Raw genomic sequence first — 18,245 nt, forward strand, 5'->3', positions numbered from 1 at the left:
AACCCGCTGGCCAGTGCAGAGCGCACGGGCTGTCCTGGCAGTAAGGAGGCGCCTCTCTAGGACTGGCCACGGAAGATGCCCTGACCAAGGGAGATCTCCAGAGCAGCAAGCGACGCAGTCAGTTTACTCTTTTTGAATCAAAATTAGTATTTCCTCTCCAACTCCCCATTTTGATGCACTGACGTTAAGCTGCTACCTTCTGAGCACTGGAGCCTTTCCCTACAGAGCCAAAGCGAGAGTAGTCCTCCCCGAGGGTGTCTGAGCCTTTTCCATGCCCCCTACATGTGCATCTTAGCAGTGACAGAGTATGAGGAACAATTGACGAATTAATGTCCCTTTGTTCCAACTTTCTTTTTATTATTCCATTTATTTTACGTATTTTCTAATCCTTGCCTGAGGACATGCTTATTGACCTTAGAGAGAAAGGGGAAGGGAGGGAGAAAGAGAGAGAGACACAGGGAGAGAGACAAGAGAGAGACAGAGAGAGACATCAAACATCCATCAGTTGCCCCCCATATACGCCCCAATCAGGGATGGAATCCGCCCCTTTTGGTGTGTAGGACAATGCTCCGACCAACTGAATAGGGTCAAATTTTCCCTATTTTTAAATAAGATTTCTCCTCAGGCTCTAATTTTTGTGGGAACTGTTTTCACCCTAAAGCCTATAAATAAAAATACGTATATAAAGAGATTATAGGAGCAATCTGCCAGTATTTAACAAATACAATCCAAATATGATGACATAAAGAAAAAAGTTACCTATGGATGCGAAAAAAATGATTGCCAGGAAGTCGCGAATAGGCTCGATGTAAGACACAATCTCCTCGGTGACCATGTGGCCTTGGGAAGAGATGAGCGCCCCGGCCAGGAAGCAGCCCAGCTCCATGGAGACGTCTAACAGCTCCGTGACCTGCGGAAGAGGGAGGGCCACGGGCTGCAGGCACAGTGCCGTGGGCTACTGACGGCTTCGACTGACGTAGGGCTCACACCCAAAGACAGCCTGTTAGGTCCAGCAGAACCCCTGTGACAACACTGTGAAAACCAGACCTCCCTGCACATCTGTGTCTGCCCTAGTGGGGCCTCTGAGGGGAGGACCTGAGAGACAACATGTGGAAGCCCTAAGATCAGGTGAACTAACCACACAGGGAGAAAAAAATTAATTTAAAATATTTGAAGCAGTAATTCATGCAGACTGCTATAAAACTTTTGAATGAATATTTTCCAAATTTTATTTTAAATATTTGTGCTATGTTTTCTTTATCTTGAAACAATGAACAGCCTGGCTGTGGCTTTAAAAATATACTGTATAAAAAAATTATTCCCATCACCAAATCAAACCACTTAGAGAAAGCAGACCCAGCTGATGAGCAATTACCTGGAGATGGCAGGAAGCCAGAGGGAGTACCAAGAAATCTGGAAATGACTATACTTAATAGTGCCAGATTCAGATAGAGTAGTTACGGTTTATTAGGTTTCTAGCTATATACTTCTGTTATGTGCGAAGCTTTGGACTTCTTGATGCAACATTACTGATGCAAAACAACTGGAAAGAAGTAGATTTTTTAATTTGAGACAGTAAAACTACAGACAAGAGCAGCAACAGACAAATAGAAAAAATGAACATTTGAAGAAATACCATTTACAACAGCTTCACAACTCACCAAATGCCCAGGAATACATACCCAAAGAAGCGCCCGACCTTCACATCAAACACTACAAAACACTGCTGAGAAACACGAGTGAGCACCTCAGTAAACAGAGGGTGCAGGCGACACCCAGGGAAGGAGGGTTGGAATCACAAAATGTCAGCTTCCCTTCAACTGGCCTACAGATTCACTGGAATTGCAATCAAACCGTCCTGTGTATGAAAATTGATGAGCTGAACCTAAAAACTTAACATGGACACTGAAAGACCACAAATATAGCCAAGACAACCGGCCCTGACGGGGAAGGAAGTTGGGCACTGCATTGCCAGATGTAAGGGCAGGTGGGCTGGCCAAGGGAGCAGAGTGCAGGGTCAGAAACACACGCCCTCACACAAGCACTCACAGGGCCTCTGGGTTTTTGACAAGGGGACCCTGCACAACAGTGGAAGAGGGGTCTTTCAGCACATGGTGCAGGGAGAAGCATATGAAAGAATGAATTCTGTCCACTTCCTAGCACCATGCGCTATGCACACCTCCAGATGGGCTGTAGATCTAAACAAGGAAAGTAAACCAATTAACATTTCCAGAAGACCTTAGGGAGCATCTTCACGATCCAGGGGTAAACAAAGATCTTTTAGGCAGAATATAAAAAGAGCTAACTATAAAAAAGGATAACCTGACTACATTCAAGTTAAGAACTGCTGTTCATCAAAACCTCCCATTAAGCAAGTGAAGGCAAGTCACAAACTGTAAGATATTAGCAAAAATACAGCTGACACAGAATATTATTCAGCCATAAAACGGAATGAAGCACTGCAACCTTCTACAGAATGGATGAGCCTTGGAAACATGCAGAGTAAAAGAAGGCAGACGTGAAAGGCCACGTGTTATATGATCCCATTCTCATAAGACTTCCAGAAGAGGCAAATCTGTAGGGACAGAAGGTACAACTGGAAGACGCGGGGTTTCTCTTGGGTGATAGAAATTGGTTCTGAAAGTGGACAGTGGTGATGGTTGTACAGCGTTGTGAATATGCTGAAAACCACTGAATTGTGCACTTTAATTCAGTAAAAAAAAATCTAACAAAAAATTTGCCAGAACAAAACTCCTAGAAATGAGTAAGAAAAAACAACCAGCCGAATACGAAAATAACCTCAGGACTTTAACAAGCAAGTCCCTATGGAGGATGTCCACCTGGCTGACAAGCACACGGCAAGGCACCCACCCTACCAGTCATGGAGGAAATAAAATCAAAACACCGAGGAGACACTACCACCATCCCGCAGGATGGTTAAAATGACAAAGACAGACAGCACAAGCGTCGGGGAGGACACAGAGAAAGCGAACCCTTACCAAACACTGGTGAGGGCAGGGAGCAGGATTAGTGCTTGGGGGAAACCTGCCTGGAAAGTGACTGAAGTTAATCACGTGCACACTCTCCGACCCAGCGACCTCACTCCCAGGTATGTACCCATCAAAACTGAAATCACATGTCCATCAAAGAACATGTATAAGAATGTGTCCAGCAGCTTTATTATAACAGCCCTAAATGAAAACAAACCCTAACAGCTAACAATGGAAAGGGTCCAGTGTGAAGTACATGATGGACTATCTACCCCACAGCAGGCTGAAAGCTTGAGACAGAGTAACACGGTTCAACACTGCTGGTGCTTCGTTCCCACCGTAGATTTGTCACTTAATGCAGCACAAATATCATTTTAGTGAAGTGCTTTGAATTGAAACAGGTTTAACTAGTATTAATATTAATGGGTAGCATCATAACTGTGCATAAAATAAAAAATACAAATAAGTGTTTAAATATTTTAACTATTATTAACATATAAAGAGAAAGAACTGATCACAAGCTTTCAGTGAATAGATTATAAATGAGATTATATAATGACAGATATTTTGAGAATTACCGTTAACATTAAAAAGATGAAAGCAGAGATTCCTAAGATAAGGATTTCTTTGTTCCCTTTGCTTTCCAAATGCAGCTTTCGATAATATGGTCCTATGAGATAAGTCTTTATAACAAGACATAACAGAAAAACAGCAGCTAGCGAAAAAAGAATCTGACCAATCAAAGCCAGTATTCGTAGTATTTCCATGAAAATGCTAGGGAAGAAGAAGAAAAAAAGACATGTTATTTCACCTCCAAACATAATTCTCTAAAACCCAGTAAAATTATCTTCACTCTTTTTATTTGTTTGTTTAACGTTGTAAAAATAAATGACCCAACTCACATACATTTTTATGTCCAAATATTAACATAAAACCTATCAATCATATTAATCTCAAGAAATTTTTATTTAAATCGAATACAGGAGCTGGATTATTTTTCCAATGAATACTTCGGAGCAAATACACTTTATAGGATGTAATGACTCTTGACTGATAACTTGTATAGCTCAGTAAATGACAGGTAATAAAGTTCCTTCTCAGGAATTGACCCCCATTTGAAATTCTTCTGAGGCAGCAGTCACCCTGCCATGTTACACCGCAGGCTCACCATCAGAAGTATAACTGAAGTAAATTATACTAAAGTATAATTCCAGTGACCTTCAGCAAAGAGTTTCCTTATCCCAAGCCAGAGCTCTGAATTCAATGTCTATTATTTAAGTCATAAAGAAAAGGATTCTGTACTAAGCTCTTTGCGTAATATGTTATTCCAGAGATTTTCAACCTTTTTCATCTCATGGCACAAAAACTAATTACTAAAATCCTTCATTGCACCAAAATACATTATTTTTTTGCCAATCCGACCAAACAAATGGGTATAATTTTGATTCATTCATACTGGACGGCTACAGTGTTGGCTGTTGTCATATTTCTATTCGACAATCTAAGGGGAAGAGGTCAGTGCCGCTCGCTAAACAGTCAGCATTGCATGTTTCACAGATTCCTGCAACACGCCGGCTGAAAATCGCTGTGCGATGCAGATCTCAAGTATATTATGAAGATCTCAGACTAAAGACTTTCACAAGAAAGACACTATTATATATCTGTAGCATTTACAATAATATACCTATTTTCTTAAACTTAGCTCTCCACCATATTTAGCAAACCATTCAGTCCAAAACTCTGGTTTAAAAGTCCTCATTGCAGAACACAAAACTGACTTTGGTGGGCCCCCCCACCCGTGGTTTCGCTTTACCCGTCTCAGTTGCCCAGAGTCAATGATGGCCCAAAAAATGACACGGAAAATTCCAAGAAAAGCCAATTCATAAGTGTTAGACACGGAAAATTCCAAGAAAGCCAATTCATAAGTTTTAAACTGTGCACTGTTTTCAGTAGCATTACGAAATCTCACGCTGTCCTTCTCTGCCCCACCTGGTGTGTGCGTGAGTCACCCCTTCGTCAGTGTAGTCACACTGTACATGCCACCTGTCAGACACTTTGTAGCTGTCTTGGTTATCAGACTCGCTGTCTCAGTATTTCAGTGCTTGTTTCAAATAGCCCTTATTTTACTTAATCATGGCCTCAAAGCACAAGAGTAGCAATGCTGGCAATTCAGGTATGCCAAAGAGAAGCCGTAAAGTGCTTCCTTTAAGTAAAAGGATCTGTGTGTATGGGAAAAACATATAGCATACACAGGGTTAGGTACTATCTGTGTTCTCTGGCATCCACTGAGGGTCCTGGATTGTACCCCAAACAGATAAGGAGGGACTACTGTACTAAGACATAATTCACCACTGCAGTCAGGCTTAAAATAGCAGCCCAGGACACAAATCTCAAGTTGCGAATGATTACTTAAGGGAATTAGAACAGAGCTGGGCTTGCAGCAAAGCAGCAAAGTCACTGTGAATGACTCCACATCAGTTAATGAAGTTGGGTTTACAGTGTGAGAAACCAGCGTCCGCAGCCCCGGCAGGAATAGAAATGTGCTCAGTACAATGAATAAAGTAGGCTGGGTCTGCCTCAAACTCCGGACCGGTAGCAGACCACTGAACTGACTGCTCACCTCATGCTTCAACACATCACAAGGACACGCTGTACCACCCAGCCTGGCCCTGTCCAGCACCGGGGCACCCCTTCCCTGCGCACCATCATCTCGCTGCAAAACTGTGACAACTTCCTAACTTATCTCATTCACGCTCCACAGAGGCCAAAGCAACACGTTGGGAACATCAATCAGATGTCCAAAGCTCTTGTGACATTCAGACGAGCCCAGACTTCTTCACCCAGCCGCACCTTCCACTCTCTCTCACCTGCAAAGCGGCCTACACCAGCCTTTGCTTCCTGACTGGCCATACTGTCTCTGGCTAGAGGGCCAGGGCACCCCACCCCCACAGCTGACAGGCTCAGCTGGGTCCTTCACAGTTCAGCCTCAAAGTCCACGACTCAGAGGCCTTGCAGATCTGAAGTGGTCATCTGTTGTTCTCTGACTCATCGCCCCACTGTAATTCTCTGCATGGCACGTACCTACACTAGGCATTTTCTTGTCGTTCGCTCACTTATTCATCATCCACTCATTACCTTTCCCAGACACCACGGCAACTCCCAGCAAGTGGGACATCCTCCCCTGTGCGTGGCATGCTACAAGTGTTCCAGTCTCAGTCCAGTTTTATTTAGCTGGTAAGGAGATTGCAGCCACTTACGACTTGCATTTCTCATGACAACCCTGACAGAGCAGCCCGACCAGACAAGTGCTGTCACCATCCCCATCTACAGACAAGAAAGTGGAGGCAAAGGCCAACCCACCATTCCTGGTCACGTGCCAGGCGTCTGGCTCCTGGGCCTGTGCTCCCAGTTGCTGCCCATGCTCTGTAATCACCATGCCCAGAGCTTGCATTCAGGTCTACATCCCAATAGTCTATTAAGTGCCTGTGGTGAGGATACAATAGTCAAACGGCTCAGAAAGGTATTATTCCGCATCTTTATTTCCCCGTTTACCACGTTTTGGCAAAGCTTCTGTGTCACTCATGCCAACAGCTGAGTAAGTGTCCCATCCTGTGTCCGTGCCATCGTTTTCCCAGCCAGACACGTGGACTGCTCTAAGTGCTGGATGTGCTGGACGACGAGCCCCCGTGAGCAGACTGGAGAGCAGCAGCCTGCGCTCCACCAACACTGCCGGGTGGGCTGCCGGGAAGGCTGCTCCAATTCCCCAACCCCGGCCACCGTCCCACTTTTAAAGGTTTGCCATCTGACAGGTGAAAGAGCCATTGCTTTTCCATTGTGAGAGGGGGAACACCTTCCAATTACTCATTTCTTCATGAGCTTATATTACTCACCTATTGTTTTAATTGGGTTATTCAAATATTAATTTGTAGGAGATTCTGACGAAATAAGAAACCCCTCTTTCTTTAATATGTGTACAAACATCTTTTTCCCTTTGTATTTGGCCTGCTCACCAAATGAGTGCAGGTACGTACGTGTGTATATATGTACATGTACATGTTTATGTATATGTGTGTTATTTATTTATTTTTAAAAGGAGAATTCTTAATTTTCTTTCTTTTTTTAATAAAGATTTTGATTATTTATTTTCTAGAGAAGGGAGGGAGAGAAACATCAATGTGTGAGAGAAACATTGATCAGTTGTCTCATGCATGGCCCCAACCAGGGGGCCTGGCCCACACCCCAGGCACGTGCCCTGACCAGGAATCGAACCAGTGACAAAGCCCAACTCACTGATCCACACCAGTCAGGGCTGTGTGGGCATGTATTTAAACATTCGAGGTATGAAACTTTAATGCAGTAATATTATCACTTTTCTTTTCTTTTATGGCTTCTAGAATTTGTGTTCTGCTTGAAGCAGAAAGGCCCTCCCACCTTCAATATTATAAATTCATCCATGCTTTCTTCTGGAACGTTCATGGTTTTGCAAGATTTTAATTCTAATCATTCGAGTCACTTTATTTTTTAAAACGTACTCTTTATCACAGCCTCTGTGTTTTTTTCATTACCTGTGAAATATGTGGGGGAGGAGAAATTAATTCTTTCCTTTAGGAAAGATCAAGTTTAATTCTAAATAAAGCTTACCAAAGAGACAAAGTTTATATTAACATTACAACTAATTTTATTTAATTTTTTTTACTATAAATTTCCTCTGGTTATCAAAATTGGAAAACAGGCTTTCTCAAATCGTACAAAAATGTATATATAATAGACAATTAAAGTACCATAATCTACTTCCCTAATCACAGAAAATCATTAATACCTTATAATATACTTGTTTTTTAATATATATACTACATATGTATATATGTATATATAAAAATTGTATACATGTATACATATATGTACACACACACAGAAGTGGGCAAAAGTAGGTTTACAGTTGTCAGTTTATTTTTGGATTATTATTTATTAGTAATAATCATAACCTGCATGTCTTTTTCCATACAAACGTTAACCTACTTTTTTCCACTCCTGTACACATATATTTCCTGTCTCTCCATTCCATTTCTTTATGCAGTCCAAACACTGTATATGATTTTAACAGCTTTGAGATAGAATTCTCATTCCATACAATTCACCCATTTAAAGTATAGAATTCAGTGGTTTTCTACTATATTCACAAAGTTGTGCAACCACCGCCACAGTCAATTTTAGAACATATTCACCACCGCAAAAAGAGACTGTATCCATTAGCGCTCACTCCCCATTCCCCTCTCTCCCAGCACTGGGCACCCACTAATGTCCTTTCTGTCCCTACGGATTGATTTGCCTCTTTTGGACGTTTCATACAGATGGAATCACACGGTATGTGGCTTTCTGTGGCAGGCTGCTTTCACTCAGCATGCTGTCTTCAAGGTTCACCCACGCTGTCCCACGTGTCAGCACTTCGTTTCTTTTTAGGACTGACAACACGCCATTGTATGGCCACAGCACCTTTGTTTACCCATTCGCTGAGCGAGCGGACGTTTGAGTTGTTCCACTTTTCAGCTATTAGGACTGATGGTACCACGAACAGTCATCCACAAGTGCTTACTGCAGTGGAACATTCAGAACGTAACACCGACCACGTTTAACGTGTGCAATTCGTGGCGTTGAGGGCGCGCACACGGCTGTGCTGCCACGACCCCACGCGTGGGTTTTTGTGTTGAACAGCTGAGTCATACGGTGACTCTATTTAACCTTTTGGGAAATATTGCATATGATTTTGACTCTTTTTTGCAACTTAACAAAATACAGAGCACTCTTCCATGTCATTAAAACTGTTGGTAAACATGACACTTCATGACTAAATTGGAATAATACCAATGGGACTAACAGCTATACCAAATAAATCATTTTAATAGGGAAAAATTTTTTAAAGCTTTTAAAGTTTTGTGATTGAGACCATGTCAAACAGCAACAGTTTTATCCATCTGTAACTGACAGGAAGTTTGGTAATATGACTGTCACGTTTGGGCTTTGTAAGTGCTCTCTGACCCCTTGCTGAGGTTCTACTTCCTGTTTGGTAAGGAGATCCTGAACTTTACAGGTCATCATTTACTGTACACTTCTTGAACAGAACTCAAACTGTTTTCAGCTAAAGTTAGAAATCTTCCTTTTGCTGTCCAAATTTTTGTTCAGTTACTTATCTTGAAAATCTGTAGCGCCTTGTATGGTGTGGCTCAGGGGGTGGGGCAACATCCCGAAAACCAAAAGGTCACTGGTTCACTTACTGGTCAGGGCACAGGCCTGGGTTGTGGGCCAGGTCCCTGGTTGGGGGCATGCAAGAGGCAGCTGATAGATGTTTCTCTCACAAATCAGCGTTTTTCTCCCTCTTTCTCCCTCCCATCCCCTCTTTCTAAAAAGAAATAAGTAAAAAAATTTTTTTAAAAAAGAGAGAAAATCTGTAGCCAGATGAATAAGAACTGACTCTGATTAAGGTTATGATGGAAAGTTTTGCTGTTCTGATGGTTAAAATCTGGATCAAGGGAAAATGACCTTCTCAATAAATTACCTTTAACAGTTAAACATACCAGGGACTGGCCTAACTGCTCCATGTGACTCTCTCCTGCAAGCCTCACACACTGCATGAGGTAGGTCCTATTTCCATATTGTCCCCATTTTACAGGTAAGAAAACTGAAGCCCAGAGAGGTTCAGGAAGTTGCCGAGCTGGCAAAGGGCTGAGCTAGAGCTCCAGGACCTGAGCCTTAACCTCTGAAAACCTCTGCTTAGAAGGCATTCATTTTTAACATAGTTGAGTTATCTGGGAGCAGAGCAGAGATCTTAATCACACTGGGATTACTGAAACTTGATATAACATCTGGCAAAGGTAAATACTAAAAAGTACAGAATACTTCCACCCCACCAGTTTGCAACGAGGGGGCGGGGCCCAGCAGGGTGGTGAACACACAGGTGCACACACTGTCACACACACTTTAATGGGGACTCCTTGTTTAAAAAAATATGGTTACTAGAATATAGACATTCATAATACACGAAATGTCCAGGATACAACTGAAAATCACTTATCACACCAACAGTCAAGGAAAAACCACAACGTGAATGAGAAAAGACAATAAACAGGCTCCAACATCAAGACAAATCACTGTTAGAATTATCTAACAGTTTAAAGTAGCCATCATAAAGTTGACTCACAGTATTAAAAATTCTCTTGAAACAAATGAAAAAACAGAAAATCTCAGAAAAGAAATAGAAGTTATAAGAAGAGCCGAATGGAAATGATACAACTAAACAATATAATAACCCAAATAAAAATCTTGCTGGTTAAGCTAAACAGTAGAGTGAAGGTGACAGAGGACAGAATCAGTGAACTTGAGGACAGATCGAAAAAATGTATGCCCCGACCAGTGCGGCTCAGTTGGTTGGGCATCATCCCACAGAACAAAGGGTGCTGGTTGGATTCCTGGCCAGGGCATGTGCCTGAGATGTGGGTTCAGTCCCCGGTCAAGGCATGTACAAGAGGCAACCGACTGATGTTTCTGTCCCACGTCAATGTTTCTCTCCCTCTCTTTCTTCCTCCCCTCCATTCTCTCTTAAAATAAATAAAATCTTTAAAAAAATTTACTCAGTCTGTACAGAGAAAAAATAGACTGAACAATAATAAAAAAGAAAGCCTTAGAGACCTGAGGGACAATAACAAAAAACATTTGTATCACTGGAGTCCTAGAAAAAGAGAGCAAATGGGACTGAAAAATTATGCAGAATAATGACTGGAATTCCTAGATTAGGCAAGAGACATACATCTATAGATTCAAGCAGCCTAGCGAACACCAAATGTGATAAACCCGAAGAGTACCGTGGACTGAATGTTGGTGTCCCTCCAAATTCGTACATTGATGCCCAATGTGACAGTGTTTGGAGGTGGGCCTTGGGAGGTGGTGCAGATCAGAACAGAAGAAAAAGTATATGAGACAGATCTTAGCATTTCAACGTGGTTCCAAAAGAAATTTCAGAGTCTGCTCAATTTTGACCAATAGTATCATTACTATAAGAGAGAGAAGAAATATACCTTCTGGAAACATTTAAAACACAATATTTATATGTACATAGTATATCTGCTTAAAACAAATTCAAGTTTATAATCCCTACCCACGTGCAATGTACCTTTAAATTTTATAGGGCACCCTATACTTTGGCAAGTATACTTATTTTCTGGCGGGTATTCTTGTAATGTATTGTATATGCGACCCAACCTATAGCTTTCTGGGTAAGTTTATTTTACCCATTTGGCTTTTCTCACTGTATGAACCTAAGCAAGTGCACTTTAAGTTCTGGTATAATTTTGTTAGGAGAATGGAAAAAAAATCAGGGAAATGGTGACGATGATGACATTGACCGTGATAATCACCAATGACAGTGCATGTGCACGCATACAGACACACACACACACACAATCACTATGTTACAGGCATTTTATCTTAGCTCATTTAATCCTAACTACTCTAGTAGATAAGGGCTGATATTACCCCACTTTATAGATGACAAAACTGAGGAAGAGTGAGGCTCAGTGACTTGCCCAGCCAAGACCACAGAGCTAGAGTTTGAGGCCCGGCGGTGTTACTCCAGAGCCTGTGATCTGAAGCCTGTGCTACGTGAGTTCTGAACATGTCATTGGAAAGCATATCAAATCGTATTTTTATAAACAAATTATTTGAAACTAGGAGAACTGTGAAATAAAGTAAAATAAAATTTCACCTAGCGTAGGTACTGGCTCCTGCTTGGATGAGAGTCGGCATGACAGCTATGAACAGCCCCAGCTGGACATCCTGCATCACCAGCATCCCCAGCAACACAGCGCTGTAGTCAAGGTCGCCTGCTTGAGGAGAAAAAGCTATTGAAAACAAGTGTTTACAGTATTTTAAAGTGTCCTAGTCAAAACAAAGTCATCGTATATATTTCTAAAATAATTCAAAAAATTTGATACTTTAAATGAGAATACAGACTTTAAATTTTGAGAGCAAACACTGTAACATTTTAAAGGTTGAAAAACTTTTGTAAAGAAAATCTCCCAAACATTTCCACTAGTTAGTTGCCAGTTATATAATTACGGGAAAGTGACATTATGACAAGATGGAATGGCAAACAGTACGATAGGCCTGGATAATCGTACCAATCTCACTGTGTCCCGAAGACACATGATACAGCAATCTCCATCATCAACCTCCGTCTCTTCCCTAAGCTATTCAAGAGACCTGGCCGCATCCCCTTCCGGTCACATCTGCTCGGCAGAGCCTGGCTGCACCAGTCACTTTCTCTCAAACCCGCCATCACCACCACACTGAAGATCCCTTCCCTTTGAGACAAATGCGGATTTGACACAGAAATACGTCTCATGGACAAAGCAGAAAAGCAGTAACCAGCACTGGCTGAAGGCACTACACAACTTCTCTGGAAAGAAGAAAACGAGCTATTTTTGTGAACGCAATACTTCCCATAGACCTCCAAATGTCTCCAATTTCAACCAACAGCTCTTGGCTTTGGTCCTTTCAAATGTGCTTCTAAACACTAAATTGTCATGTCCTCCCTCTGTCCCCTGCATTCCTAAATAATCTTTTCTTCTGTAAATAAAGCTATTATTGCCCTGGCTGGTGTGGCTCAGTGGATTGAGCTCAGGACTGCGAAGCAAGTCTGATTCCCAGTCAGGGCACATGCCTGGGTTGCAGGCCAGGTCCCCAGTAGGGGGTGTAAGAGAGGCAGCCACGCAATGATGTTTCTCTCCCTTTCTTTCTCCCTTCCCCCTCTCTAAAAATAAATAAAATCTTTAAAAAAATTAAAAAATTAAAAAAGCTATTATTAATGGTACCATATATTTAAAGACCAACTGATAATCTTATTTATATAAAAGCAGAAAAACAAAACCAAACAAAATTAAAATCCCCCATCACAAGCAAAAAATCACACTCTAATTAGAAGTTCAGGTAATCCTTTTAGAAGTTTTGTTTTACTGTACAGAGTTACATTTTTGGTGAATGAAATATCTAGACTTCGAATTTTAAAATATTCTAAGTGGATAATCACATTAGGTTGTTGTTTGAGCTTTGTATCTTGAGGGTTACACAATTTAATAGCGAGTGAAGAATAATTTCCTCGTAAGAAATACTCAATATTTTGGACACTAAAAAAATCTACATACACCTATATACACATAGGTGTATATTTTCAACATACACCTTGACGGGCTCATGGTAACTGTGACTCTTTTGATCTTGGGAAATTGGCTGGGTAGTAAGCTCTCAATTATACCATGGCCGCCCTCCCCCGCTCCTCACACCAAACTAATGTGTTTCAGACTGTCCCATTACTGTGCCTCTTCTTGACTTAGAGGGAATACAAAATCTCTAATTACATCTCGCTTTTTAGAAACAGCATTTGATATACTGCCAGCATTTCATTAATGCTTTAAAATTTTTGTTCTAGCCCTGACTGGTATGGCTCAATGGGTTGAGTGCCGGCCTGGGAACTGAAAGGCCACAGGTTCGACCTTTGGTGTGGAGTGGGGGAGGATGGCCATGGTGTAATTTGAGAGCTTACTACCCAGCCAATTTCCCAAGATCAAAAGAGTCACAGTTTTCATGAGCCTGTGGCCTGGGTTGCAGGCCAGGTCCTCAGTTGGGGGCACATGAAAGGCAACCTATTGGTGTATTTCTCACATATCGATGTTTCTCTCCCTCTCTTTCTCCCTCCCTTCCTCTCTCTAAAAATAAATAAATTTTTTAAAAAATAGTAAAATTTCTGTTCTATTCTTTTGCACCTGTTCTCTTCTTTTGCACTGTGCAAAAGAATAAAACAAAATACCTATTGAATTCAGTAGGTGTTCAATTATCCACCACCAGACCACAGACACCATGGAGCAGAGCCAAGGAATCCTCACTGCGGGCCCTGGTGCAGCACCCTGCCGCTCTCACTGCTCATGAGCGAAGGCCCTGCCGCTGGAGGAGACAAACGCTTGTACTTGTGATAAGCATAAAATGTAAACAGTGCAGTCGAGACAAAGGTGGCAATAATGATTTATATGGAATTATGAAAATTAGAGATACTACTTTTAATATTTCTCACCTGTGTGCATTTTGTACTGTTTAATTTTTGTACTTATTACTACTATAAGAATTTTATTTTTCCTGTTTTCCATTTCTTTTATTAAGTACTTTAAATGTATGGCGAACAAAGAATATAACAAACAACCTCATGGGCACTACTGAATTTTGCTAAGTCTTAAATTTGTGACACACTGGCTTCCAAGTTTTGAGAAGAAGACACTGCAGGCGCTACCGCTGAGCCTTCAACCGGCTGCCACCGCACCCACTCTGTCCTGCCGCCCCCGTCACTGCCCTGTTTTTAATGTTTATTGTCCCCGTGAACGTTCTTCTCCTCGTTCTTCTCCTCTAACGTAGCAACAGCTCTGTGTTTGGGAACAACACTGAGCTTATTATTTTGTAATTTTAAACTTTATATAATCAGTATTTCTGCAACTTGCTTTTTCTGCTCACCGTTATGTCTGAATTATCCACACAAAGCTATGATTCATTTTTTCAAATGCTGCAGAATACACCACATTCACCCGCTCCCCAGTGGGTGGGTATGTGGGCCTTCGAATTTCCCACTGTCACGAACATGCTGTAACGAACATTCCAGTACACTTACTAGGAGCAACCCCTTCCCCTGCTTGTATCTTCATAAGATGTCCCCCAGCTGCTCCTGGCCTTATGCCCTACCTGCCCGGACAGCTCCCACAGAGGTCAGGGCGCTCCACCCGGGCTTGGATAGCAGGCCCCTTCCGCTGGAAAGCAGTGGCCCATGTGAAGTCTCTGGCCTGCCTGGGTTTCCCAGGGCAAGCCCCCAGGGGCGGCCTCTGGGGGTCCATGCTGCATGGAGCTGCTGGCAAGTCTCATTCCGGGCTTCAGTATCAGAAGCTCGTGGTTGCCATACTTTCACCACCTTTGATCACAATCCAGCTGCCACGGTGACCTCCAGCTGCTTGACCCCTGGGTCTGAGCATAGGCGTGGGAGAGTGAAGTTATTTATTGGCCGCTTTTGTGGGTTTGGATCCCCAGTATCTGAAATATGGGCTGGAACTCTCGAAAAACAGCAAAGGAGCAGACTTGGGCAGCTACAACAACTAACGAAAACCCAAACATGAAGAGTTATAAAGGCATTATTCTCTGGCATCTCCTCATGCTTCAGTGGACAAGTTTGTGGGTAATAGCTTTGCATGACTTCAAACTTTATGTAAATATATCACATCAAATGTCTTCTGTATCTTGTACTTTCCCCCTCAATACTGAAGATTAATCTGTTTTCACTTCTGTAGCATTTCAGTATAGGAATATACCATAATTTCATCATTGGTTGTATTACTGAATACTTGGATTAGTTATAACTTTTGCTATTAAAAATTGTTTTGAATATTCCTTCACATTTGCAAATTTTCTAGGATATGGCTCTAGCAATGGAAATTTCTTCTTGAGAGATTGTTGTCCCATGTAGCTAAACCAATTCACGGTCCCCTTGACAGACCTAAAGTTTGGGGACTCTACATACGGCACGCCAGGTTAAAACTTTCTGCCAGCTCACTAAAGTGAAAGGACGACTTAGTGGTCTTCGCCTGTATTTCCCAATTACAAGTGAGGTTTAGCATCTTTTCACACCTATTGGGCATTCGGGTTTCCTCCTCTGTTAAGTTTTCATTAGGATGTTTTGACTTTTTTCCAATTGAGTTTTCTTGTTTTGATTTATTGAAGTTCTTGATGTTCTAAATATCACTCCCTCACACATTTTCTATATATATAAAATATACACATACATACATACACACATGGCAAATGTGTTCTCCCAGTCTGTGACCTATAAAAATAACTTTTTAATAAAAGTTACAAAGTTTGTGTTCAAATGTATCAATATTTTCTCTTTTGGATTCTGTGTTTTATATCTTAAGAAATTCTCTTTACAATAAGGTCATAAGGGTATTTTCCTCTAACAGCTCTTAAGTTTCGCTCTTCACATTCAGGTGTTTAATCCATGTAGAATTTATTTTTGTGTATAGTTCAAGGTAGGGCTCTCCATTTTTTTCCATGTGGGTAACCAGTTCTCATTCACGGATCAGCCCACTTTCCCCTACTTCTTTGCAGTGTCTGGGCTGCCCACTCTCCAGAGAGGGCGCCTCGCCTGGGCAATGCCACGTCACCTCGATATGGTAACACCGCAGTGTGTCTTACTACCTTACCTCAAATTCATGTGGGCTACGCCGGGCCTTTGTTCTTAAATAAAGTTCAGGATTAGTTTGCAAGTTTCATGAAAAAATCTTGCCAGATTTGTTATGGTGATAGCTGTGAGTTTATAAATTTACTGAGAAACATCATCTGATGTGTTGAGTCTTTTCAACCCCGGGCTCTCTCTTCAGTAACATTTTGTAATTTATCCTTAAAGATCATACATATCTTCTCAGACACTGATCCCTTAGTACCTTGTACTTTTTGTGGCTATTATAAATTGAAGTTTTTTTTAATAAAAATTATGTTTTCTAACTCTGCTGCAGGTACATTGCATTTTAACATATATTTAATTATCAATTTTCTTATTAAAGTGTAAGTCCTTCAGTGTGTCTACTCACCCCACAAACATGCGATCCATTAAATAATTCCTCCGATCTTGTTACAGTCTAGAGTTTTAGCTTGGCCTTTTTTAAAAATGCAAAAAAACCCCTTTTCTAACAGTCCATAGTTAATTAAAGCTACCAACTTAAAAAAAAAAACCTCACTCCATGTGCCTTTGTTGTCACGTACCATGTTCTCTGCTTCTGCGTCTTGCTTAGCCCATCCTATTCCGGGGCTTTGGCGTGGGACTGGATAGGCAATCAACGCTCCGAAGCCTGTGCGTGTCTGAAAATGCCTTTATTTCATCCGCACTCCTCAATACTAGCGTTGCTGGGCTTGGACGCCTTACTGGCCCAGCACGTAGAAGGTAGGACTCCACTGTCACGTCCACCTAGTGCTGCTGCGAAGATGCGAGCTACCCGCTTCGGGATCACCTGTCTTCTCTTGTCAGGTGCGCAGATTTTCCCTCTGCCCTTGCAGTGCTGCTGTTCTACTGGGGCATGTCGAGAGTGAATTCATTTTCCCTTTTCCTGCTCAGTTGTGGAGACGTACATTCAATCTAAGGGCTCACATCTTTCTCCAATGCTGAAAAATTACCAGTGTTTTCCCCACTCTCCTCCCAGGACCTCTATGATTTGTATACTGAGCCTCTCATCTCTTCTCCATGTTTCTCCAAGTTCTTTCCCATTTCTTCTGTCTATACTGTGTTCTTAGTGTCTAATGTAATTAAACATGGTATCTTCATTTATGTCGGAGTGTTTCAAACATAATTATTTAAAGTCTTTATTAGACTCTTCCACAAATAAGGAGAGTTCATATTCTGACAATTGAGTTTGTTAGCCATCTTTTCTAAGCCACTGATTTTTTCATAGGTACTGGTATTACAGTGTACAGGTTATGTTAGGAGTTGTTCTTATTTTCCTACGTCATTCCTGTTGCCCCCCTTCATCTCCCTCTGTCACTCGGTCTTATGAAGGAAGGTCCTAAGCACCAGGCCACAGAAACAATGGGAATGAACGAGACCGCCAGGGTGGTGGTAGCTAGGGCAGTTGCTAAGCAGGAAGGCTGCACCCATGGCCCACAGATCAGCAGAAGGGACTGGATATTTTAGTTTTTCCAGCTTCCTCTCACCAGTGGGAAGCCCCTGATGTCAAGCAGTGAGTGTGGTCCTTGTGGTCTCCTGTGACTCGAGAAGTCCACAGGCCCTCGGCCAGTCCTGCTCATCTCAAGGTCAGTGTTACTGGAGGGTCGGCCACACCACTGGGGTGTTCTCTCCATGCTCCCCTCTCATACCGTGTTGGTGCAGGGCAAAAATCAGTGTAAAGGTACTATGACATTTCAACCCTGTTCTTTACTGACTTTTACAAAATTAAGAACATAACAGTGAAAATTACCATAATGAATAAACATGATGTAAAAAATGGCAATGCTGTCAAAGCTTAACTGTGTACAAAAGACAGTGCCACCAAGTGACATCTAAGAATGTTTGTTCCTAAGCTTCTGATGAAGTCTGATTTCACTACACACAGTAATGATTTAGAGATGCCAGTGTTTTACAGACATAGATGAAACTAACATCAAAGTTTAAGAGGTGACAATACCTTT

The 18,245-nt window shown here is 41.8% G+C and overlaps 1 protein-coding gene across 5 annotated transcripts in view; it reads right to left on the reverse strand.

The window, feature by feature from the left end:
* The window catches only part of TMCO3 (transmembrane and coiled-coil domains 3), a 43,690-nt gene that overhangs the window by 5,519 nt on the left and 19,926 nt on the right, over positions 1-18,245 (reverse strand). For 4 of the 5 annotated variants that reach the window (XM_024578833.4, XM_053916301.2, XM_053916303.2 and 1 more), the window contains 3 exons: positions 11,746-11,866; positions 3,569-3,764; positions 760-910 (listed from right to left, as the gene is read on the reverse strand). In XM_024578833.4, coding sequence (XP_024434601.2) covers positions 760-910; positions 3,569-3,764; positions 11,746-11,866 — 468 coding nt within the window. The remainder of the gene's footprint in view (positions 1-759; positions 911-3,568; positions 3,765-11,745; positions 11,867-18,245) is intronic. The other variant, XM_045186651.3, reaches the window with a different exon arrangement.

This window comes from Desmodus rotundus, chromosome 13 (assembly GCF_022682495.2).
Source record: "Desmodus rotundus isolate HL8 chromosome 13, HLdesRot8A.1, whole genome shotgun sequence".
NCBI classification, from domain to species: domain Eukaryota; kingdom Metazoa; phylum Chordata; class Mammalia; order Chiroptera; family Phyllostomidae; genus Desmodus; species Desmodus rotundus.